General features: G+C 38.5%; 1 protein-coding gene across 1 annotated transcript in view; it reads left to right on the top strand.

Annotated features, from left to right (window-relative positions):
* The first annotated feature begins 397 nt into the window (after positions 1-397).
* Positions 398-9,510, top strand: part of LOC128368303 (interferon alpha/beta receptor 2-like) — a 20,311-nt gene continuing 11,198 nt past the window's right edge. Inside the window, exons 1-3 of the mRNA XM_053329093.1 lie at positions 398-422; positions 2,246-2,362; positions 2,667-2,799. Coding sequence (XP_053185068.1) covers positions 398-422; positions 2,246-2,362; positions 2,667-2,799 — 275 coding nt within the window. The remainder of the gene's footprint in view (positions 423-2,245; positions 2,363-2,666; positions 2,800-9,510) is intronic.

Genomic DNA, 9,510 nt, shown 5'->3' with positions numbered 1-9,510 from the left:
TAAATGAGAACATTACGGTGTGATAGGGAAAGAAACTTCAACACTCAGAATTAAAGAACAAACCTTTATTTGTTTTACATTTTAGTTTCATTTCACTTTTTCTTTATTGGGAAAAACCATCATCTCACATCTGGTGTAACTAGAAATGTTTCTCTTTTGGAAATGTAGTTTTAAGTAGTCTGATAGGAAACGTTACCTGTTGTACGGTCGGTCACTGTTGATATTTAAACCATTTTAAGATGTTTTTTCCACTTTAAACATTTTTCCTTCATCCTGCAAAAAAAACAGAATTCATGAAAATGAGTATGTCTTGCTTTTTAAGATATTTTGTGGGGGTTTTTTAGGTTTTCAAGCAAAAAATGCCAAAAATGTGCTGATTTCATTCTGTTGGTCGAACATGTCTCCTCAGGCTCTGGGAACTTGTAATTCATGTTTGTCTCAATTTGGATTTTAAGGTTATTTTTGGGGGCTTTTTTTTTGGCAGTTAAATATGCAGAGAGACAAAGAAACAGATGGGACTTGTTATATTAATATATTTAGTGCGTTCTATGAATGTGAGAAAAGTCATTTTTTTTAAAAATGCCCGAAAGTTTGCTGCTTTTTTATTTTTTATTGGACTGTTGGACTCGTAATTCATGTTTGTTTCAGTTTGGATTTTTTAAGGTTTTTTTTTTTTTACAGTTAAATAAGCAGAGAGACACAAACAGGTAGAAAGGATGGAGATATTGTAGTTACGTGTAGTTACTAGGGCTGTCAGCGTTAACGCGTTAATCGCTTTTAGCGCTATGCTTTGAAGTGGCCTCCTGCAGTAAACCTACCGCGCTGATGGAAAGTAAGAGAGCTACTGGACTTTTGAACGGCTTGTTTAACTTTAAAACACTTCCAGACGCTTCAGTTGACAAGTCAAAAGTAAAATGCAACCTGTGTCAAACGGAGTTTAACTACCACCGGAGTACGTGGAGTTTGAGTTAGCACCTCCACGCTAAACACCCAGGTGCAGCCAAGCCAGCCTCAGCTCCACCAAAGGACCATTTTGGAGTGTGGGAGTCGCAGCAGAGCCGTGATTGATTCCCAGTTAAGACACTCTGGTAAGAAATGCTTTACATTATGGGCTTAAAACTGCCTTCAAATGGAAAATAACAGGATTTTAAACATGCAATTCAAAACGCGATTAATCGTGATTAACTATGGAAATTCTGCGATTAATCTCGATTTAAAAAATTAATCGTTTGACAGCCCTAGTAGTTACCAATAGGATGCCTTCCCCAAATTTTCAACATTATCAAGAGTTTTCTGATATTTTACAGATTAATTGCCAAATTCATGAATAATGACACTTATTGTTGTGGGTATTGTTTTAAAGTAGAAGCACCTTAAGGTCGAGTATGTTGGCCAGATTATTTTTGTTCACGTATTCAAAGTTTTTAGTGAGGATGAAAAGATGATGGGGGGAAAAAACAATCTCTTCCATGTGTTTAGATGTCTGAATAGTTTTCATATGTGGTTGTTGTGCTTCATGTGTTACAGCTGTGCACCTTTTTTATTTTTATAAAGTCTGTACTGTATACTTTTATTTTGTTAATTTGTCACATGCACAGTATTAATTAACAAATGCACGTAGTAGCTACACATTGCATCATCAGGATAACATTATGCATTATACTCATTACTGGAAATTACATCTTTATTCAAACATAATCCAACGACTCTGTATTTTTTATACTGACTTTAAACTATAAGAAGAAGAAGCTATAAAAAAAGACTTGAGCCATAATTACATGTACATTTAAAATCAAATAAAAGTTACATGCCTGATAGAAAGTAAGCTGTGTTTTGTCTTTAGTGCTACTGCAGTAAAAGAAAAAGGCAACAAGTCCTATAAAAACTTCACAAGACTGTCAAATAATCATCACTACATCATTAAAAACTCACAGATATCAGAGAGTAGAGGAGTAAAGTCCAGCGTGGATCACTTTCTGACATACGACTGTGAAACCTGACACAGTTACATGCAGGATTTTGCAGGACAAGGCACAAGGGAGGGACTTCTGGGGAAATAGAAACTTAACCGTGTACATTTTAACTTGTTATTTCCCAACCCCCACACCAACTCCCCCCCCTCCCCTCCACCACCACCACCACCAACCCCTCCAGCTCCCTCCCATCCCTTCTCTATAGGTTATGTTTTTCAAACCCAAAAAACAAAAAGCCTTATCATTCTTGCGTAAGGCAGAGCAGTGAGCAGTCCATGGAGGGACGATGGGGTTGTGGATGCTTCTTCTTCTACTCTTTCTTCTCCTGCATTTTCACCTTGGTAATGCTCCCAGGATTGAAGGTGGAGGAAAATGTGGGGGTTCAAATGGTGAATATGTGACATAAAGGGGGGGTTTTATTAGTGTCAGTGTATGTTTTTGATGTTTTATTTGATTTAAATTGAAATGTGTGAATGTTAACTGGAGTAGTAAATGTATAATATTGCTGTTAATCTCTGTAGTCAGAGGGAGAAGCTTGACTTTAGGTGCATAGCGAACGTTTATGAACAGGAACTGTGCAAACCACAAACTGAGCAACATGTGCATTTGCAGACTTATAGAAAAATAAGACCAAACTTTCTCTTTTTTTTGTAATCACAAAGTTAAAATCATTAATCTCTTCCTCCTCTGTAGGGCTCTGTGTTGCCCTCCCTGCACCTTCCAACGTCTCCATCTATTCCTTCAACATGGAGCACACACTCAGCTTCCTGCCAGGCCCTGAAACGCCGCCCGGCACCCACTTCACTGTCCAGATCCTGCGTTTCAGGTACGCAATCGACAGGATGTGGAGGGGGGGGGGGGGGTTGGTATGGAAAAAGTGAGTTGATAAGACACCGTTTGACAGGCTCAGGATTGTGATTCATGATTGTTTGCATTTAACATCCACTGAGCTGCTGCTGAAGCTGTTTCTAAACTAACGTAACCAAACTAGAGTCCAACTGATGCTGGATATCGATATTAGGGTTTAAGAGAAAAATCCAACATTGGTTGATAGTCTTTATTTGGGTCAATGACTGTTATAACCCAGTGTCCAATCGGTGTAACCAGTATTTGTTTATAAAAATCTGATTATATACAGGAAAAGATAGATAGACGGATAGATAGATGGATTAGTTCCTTCTGAATCAAGGCATCCAGTAGCTTATATAACACAAATAGTGGCTGTGCAAGGATGTATAAATGTGAACTAAAATGTGGAATAAATTATTAGTCCACTTTAGCAACACAACACTATGTTTTAAAAAAAAATACATTTTACACAATTTGTGTAGAAAAATGTGTTGTTTTTAGTATAAGTCCACTTAAATACACTGTAGGTGGATACAATATTTAATATTCATCATTCTTTTGTGGTTACACCATTTGACATTTTCAGGAGCATTCAGTCTTACTTTTGGTAAAAAATGGTGCAAATGTCATTTAAATGATCCTTTAGTTGAGTCTGTGTTATCAACGCAACGGCTGATCACTGCGATGGCTTTAATAATACCATTAAAATAAAAGTGTAGTTTTCATATTGAGATTTCATCTTTGGTCTTGCTTGGCATGATCTTACATTATAACTTTTATATTAAATAAAGCTAATGGAATACTATTGTTCTAAATATTACATTTCATCTGGTTACCATGGAGACCAGGAAACATTTACATGTTTTAAATGAAGTCATTATTAGTATAAGTCCACTTAAATACACTGTAGCTGATCACATATTTAATATCTATCATTCTTTTGTGGTTACACCATTTGACATTTTCAGGAGCATTCAGTCTGACTTTTGGTTTAAAAATGGTGCAAATGTCATTTAAATGATATAAAACCAACAAAAATACTAAATTTACATTTTAACAAACCTGATGCTGCTTTTAAAACTAGTTTAAAGATATTTTTGAATCTTGCCAACTCTTATTTGTCACTGACCCACATTCACACACACGCACACAGTGAGGTCCAAAGGTCTAAGGCCATTTAAACACCTGAGTCATGTCTCAGAGAGCAGAGAGACTAAACATCTCCTATCACACAATATCATGTTTTACCTCAGACATGAAAATATAACATAGACATAATGATGGAGGAAGGACGGAGGGAAGGAAGGAAGGAAAGGAGGGAGGAAGGAAGGACATGAAAATATAACATAGCAGTAATGATGGAAATGTTATTTTCTATGTAAAGGTAAAATGAGCAGAGCTTTGTGGAAGTGTGGAAGGGAGGAAGGGAAGGAAGGAAGGAAGCTTTGTGGAAGTGTGGAAGGGAGGAAGGGAAGGAAGGAAGGAAGCTTTATGGAAGGGAGGAAGGGAAGGAAGGAAGGAAGCTTTGTGGAAGTGTGGGGTTTATTGTAGAACCATTAGAGCCATCAGTCTTCATCCTCATAACTACTATCTTATTAAAACTATGAACTATTCATTTCACTAAAACACATGGACATCCATTCCAAGTAAGGAAGGAAAGGAAATGAGGGAGGAAGGAAGGGAAGGAAGGAAGGAAGGAAAGGAGGAAGGAAGGATGGAACGAAAGGAAGGAAGGAAGGAAAGGAGGGAGGAAGGATGGAAGGGAAGGAAGGAGGGAAGGAAGGAGAGGAAGGAGGGAGGGAAGAAAGAGAGAAGGAGGGAGGAAGGAAAGGAGGGAGGAAAGAAAGAGAGAAGGAGGGGAGGAGGAAGGAAAGGAGGGAAGGAGGAAAAAAGGAAAGAGGAAGGAAGGAAGGAAAAAAGGAACAGTTAAAACGGACGGGGTCAGTTTGACCCGGGAGGACGACACGAAGGGTTAAACAGACAGATCCCAGCCAGCATGTCCATGTGGGCCCAATAAGGGTTACATTTGGGCGGTAGTACGGGTCCCAAGTGGGTTTATCTGCAGTTTCCATGGTGACCCCACCTGTGTTTGCCCACATGGGCTTCAAGAGGGTTCTGACTGGGTTTCAGGTGGGAGTTAAACATGATGTAAGGTCCATGCTTCTGAAACAATATGGGGCCCATATAATTTGCCCTGTTTATGCCCATGCCTGCTTAGCCCACTTTACATTCTTATGGGGCTCATACAGTCAATCCCACGTGGGCTTCACATGTGGGGCCCATGTTACTGAAACCATGTGGGACCCGCAAAATTTGCCAAGTTTCAGGCCCATGCCCACTCAGTACCCACATAGCCCATATTTAACCCATGTGGGCCCCCATGGATTGTTTGATGAAGTAGGGGTCGGCGATATGGCAAAAATGTCATATCAGGATTTTTTCAGGTGAAGTTTACTGAACAGTGATCAAGATTAAAAACTAGAGCTGCCAAATGATTAATTTTTTTAATCGAGATTAATCACAGAATTTCCATAGTTAATCACGATTAATGGCGTTTTGAATTCCATGTTTAAAATCCTGTTATTTTCCATTTGAAGGCAGTTTTAAGCCCATAATGTAAAGCATTTCTTACCAGAGTGTCTTAACTGGGAATCAATCACGGCTCTGCTGCGACTCCCACACTCCAAAATGGTCCTTTGGTGGAGCTGAGGCTGGCTTGGCTGCTCCTGGGTGTTTAGCGTGGAGGTCCTAACTCAAACTCCACGTACTCCGGTGGTAGTTAAACTCCGTTTGACACAGGTTGCATTTTACTTTTGACTTGTCAACTGAAGCGTCTGGAAGTGTTTTAAAGTTAAACAAGCCGTTCAAAAGTCCAGTAGCTCTCTTACTTTCCATCAGCGCGGTAGGTTTACTGCAGGAGGCCACTTCAAAGCATAGCGCTACAGCTAGAGGAGCCGTCTACGGGGGAGTAGAAGGGACAAAAAGGCTTGCAACATTAAAATGCGATTAAAAAAAATGAACACGTTATAGATTGCATTAATCTAATCGCGATTAACGCGTTAACGCTGACAGCCCTATTCAAAACACATTATTTATTATCACATACTGACAGAAATGTGTGTTAGGTTAGAGGCTCACAAACAACACAAGAACATGTAACCACTGAAAGACTCACATGAAATCCCATTAAAACACCAATAACTCCACAAATACACCCGAGCAGGTGTTATAAAGTAGTGACAGTCTATTTGGATATGTTGTAAAATGAATATTTGCAGTAAAACAATAAAAACCAAACTTATTTCACAGCTGAAAAGCAAACAGTTGATGTTGGTGTGTAGAAGAGGCTGAATGAAGACAGGGTCAGGTCTCACAATATCAAACTTTTGTGCCTAATTTGGATGTTTTAAAGAAAGAAAAGTCAAAACCAAGAAAGAAGGAATCATTTAAAAAACACTCTGCTGTCACCAACATGTTGAATTTAATGAACTGTTATCATTACAATCAATCAATATAATTTAACATGGCTTTAACCTTGTCACTTGGACTGTAGTTTTTGTACATTTGCATATTTACAAATGTGTATCAGCTGCACAAAAATACATCATCATCTCCCTACCACCCTGAAGCAGACCAAACACACTCATGCAGGTTATACTTACAGAAAACCAATGAATTACTATCTTGTAATTTACCCTACCAGTTAACTGTGTGCTGTAAACTGTGTAGAAACAATATAAGCATGGCCAAATCTACAATATAGGTAATCTAGGCTCAGGGGCCTCTGAGCAGAAAGGAGCCCTCAAAGATGATTTATTTTTTTTGTCAGGCTCCACATAGAAATACGACACAAGGCACGACCCCATTCTTTTGATGTTGGTAATTATCACGGAAACCAAAAGTATGTCCAAAACGAAATATGGAGCTACAAGTTTTCCACCCAAAGCACTCCAACTATCAACAACTGAATTAAGATAAAAAAAATTGATGTCAAGAAAATTTTGCTCATGACTCTTTTACTTGTCAGTTTGATGTTAGGACCATTGTGGTTAGCTTGTATTAAAGAGTGTTGGAACAAATGAGAAACAATGAGATTATTAAAGTGATATAATATTCTGCTTCATATCTCCATCCTCTATATTTATATTCTCGGTCTCTACTGGAATATCTTTGCATGATATCCAGTTAAAACTTAAACTGCTATCTTATACACATTTCTGGCTGAATGCTGACTACTCGCTCCGATTAACCAACTGAGTGATCTAGGCTAAAAACAGGCCTTACATCAGGGGTGTCAAACATACGGCCCGCGGGCCAGAACCGGCCGGCCGAGGGGTGCAGTCCAGCCCACTTTCCTTCCTGTGTTCTTTTCCTTCCTTCCATCTTTCCTTGCTACAGTACTTTCCTTTTATCCTTTCTTCCTTCCCTCCTTCCTTCCATCTGTCCTTCCTCCCTTTCTTCCATCTGTCCTTCCTTCCTCCCTTCCTCCCTTTCTTCCTTCCATCCTTCCATCTGTCTTTCCTACCTTTTTTCCCTCCTTCCTTTTGCCTGTCTTTCCTTCCTTCCCTTCTTATTTCCTTCCTTTCTTCCCTCCCTTTCTTCCATCTGTCCTTCCTTCCTTCCTTCCTTCCTTCTATACCTCCTTACATCTGTCCTTCCTACCTTTCTTCCCTCCTTCCTTTTACCTCTTTCCTTCTTTCCCTTCTTATTTCCTTCCTTCCATCCCTCCCTCCATCTTTTCCAATGATCCGGCCCACATGAGATCAAATTGTTCTGTATGTGGCCCTTGAATGAAAATGAGTTTGACACCTCTGCCTTCCATAGTCTGTTGCAGGCCACATTTGGGTCTGTGATGTGGCTCAAAAAATGATATTAGAAAGAAAAGAAAGAAAAGTTTAGTCTCATCTTGAACCGGAGCATCTGCAGAACAGTTTCATGCCTGTAATAATCTGAAGTTAGGCATGATGCAAGATGCTATTTTTGCTGCCATTTGGACTTGAGTGAGATTGGAAAGTTGTTGTTAATTGTCTCCTTTTTTAACTTTACACAGTTAGGTGAACCCAAAACCATTACACTATTCTATACATCTTTAACCCTTACATAGTGTTCAGGGGCAAATTTGACCCATTTTACATTTGAGAGCTGTAAAAACACCATATACACATTTCTTCTATGTGGACTTATCCTACTCTGAATGTATAAAAATTAGGGCTGTCAGCGTTAACGCGTTAATCGCAATTATATCAATGCAATCCATAACGCATTCATTTTTTTAAATCGCATTTTAACGTTGCAAGCCTTTTTGTCCCTTCTACTCCCCCGTAGACGGCTCCTCTAGCTGTAGCGCTATGCTTTGAAGTGGCCTCCTGCAGTAAACCTACCGCGCTGATGGAAAGTAAGAGAGCTACTGGACTTTTGAACGGCTTGTTTAACTTTAAAACACTTCCAGACGCTTCAGTTGACAAGTCAAAAGTAAAATGCAACCTGTGTCAAACGGAGTTTAACTACCACCGGAGTACGTGGAGTTTGAGTTAGCACCTCCACGCTAAACACCCAGGTGCAGCCAAGCCAGCCTCAGCTCCACCAAAGGACCATTTTGGAGTGTGGGAGTCGCAGCAGAGCCGTGATTGATTCCCAGTTAAGACACTCTGGTAAGAAATGCTTTACATTATGGGCTTAAAACTGCCTTCAAATGGAAAATAACAGGATTTTAAACATGCAATTCAAAACGCCATTAATCGTGATTAACTATGGAAATTCTGCGATTAATCTCGATTAAAAAATGAATCGTTTGACAGTCCTAAAAAAAACACTTAAATCAGGAGTGGGCTGAAAAATGTGCATATGTCCTTTTTAAATAGTTATAACTTAAAAACATGCAGATTATCTGTCCTTTATTTCTTTTTAAATCATCATCGTCGCTTTATTACAACAATAAAAACATGAAAACACTTCTAAAATAAATACATACTTTAATTTACAGTAGTAATATAAGTTTACTGTTAGTTTAGCATTAATCAGAAGTATATTGGTATTAAAAAAACTAAAGTATTCTGTATTACACATAAACTGTTGGTTCCTGCTGCAGGTACTTGTGCTAAAAATGGACACATCTGGATAAATAATGTTATCTGTTGAGCTTCTGCTGAGCTCTGCACGGGTCATATGTTTCATTTTTGTTTCTGAATGGCTCCCAAGCCGCTGTGAGTAAGCACTTTCTGTTTTCAGTAAGCATGATTGTTGTTGGTGCCAGGATGAGGTTCATCAGTGTGTCGCAAGTTAAGTTTCTCTTTACTGACTTCCACCTGCTGGGTCGTGACTAATTATTTCTTATCAGTGTTCATCTGGTTACCATCAAGGGGAGGGTTTTTTTTTTTGTATTGCTGTTTAAACGAAACTTAAAATCAATGTGCTTTACAGGCATTTAAGGATATAAAAGAAACAAAAGAAATTTAAAAAAAGACACATTTGAAAGGTTTTAAAATAAAACAGAAGAAAATAATACATTCAAAAATAATTAAACAAATAAAACAGAACATAGTTTGATTTAATAAAAGGAAGCAGCAAAGTCTGCCAAACCAGCATCAAATTTCTGCTTTTAATCCATTTTGAGAGAATATATTAGAGGATTATGGCAAAAATGTCTAAGTGGTGTAACCATAAAAACTTTGTACCAAATAATTCAACA

This window comes from Scomber japonicus, chromosome 11, assembly GCF_027409825.1.
Source record: "Scomber japonicus isolate fScoJap1 chromosome 11, fScoJap1.pri, whole genome shotgun sequence".
In the NCBI taxonomy this organism is placed as follows: Eukaryota; Metazoa; Chordata; class Actinopteri; order Scombriformes; family Scombridae; genus Scomber; species Scomber japonicus.
Note: the sequence above shows the minus strand (reverse complement) of the source record. Positions and strands in the feature narration are given on the sequence as shown.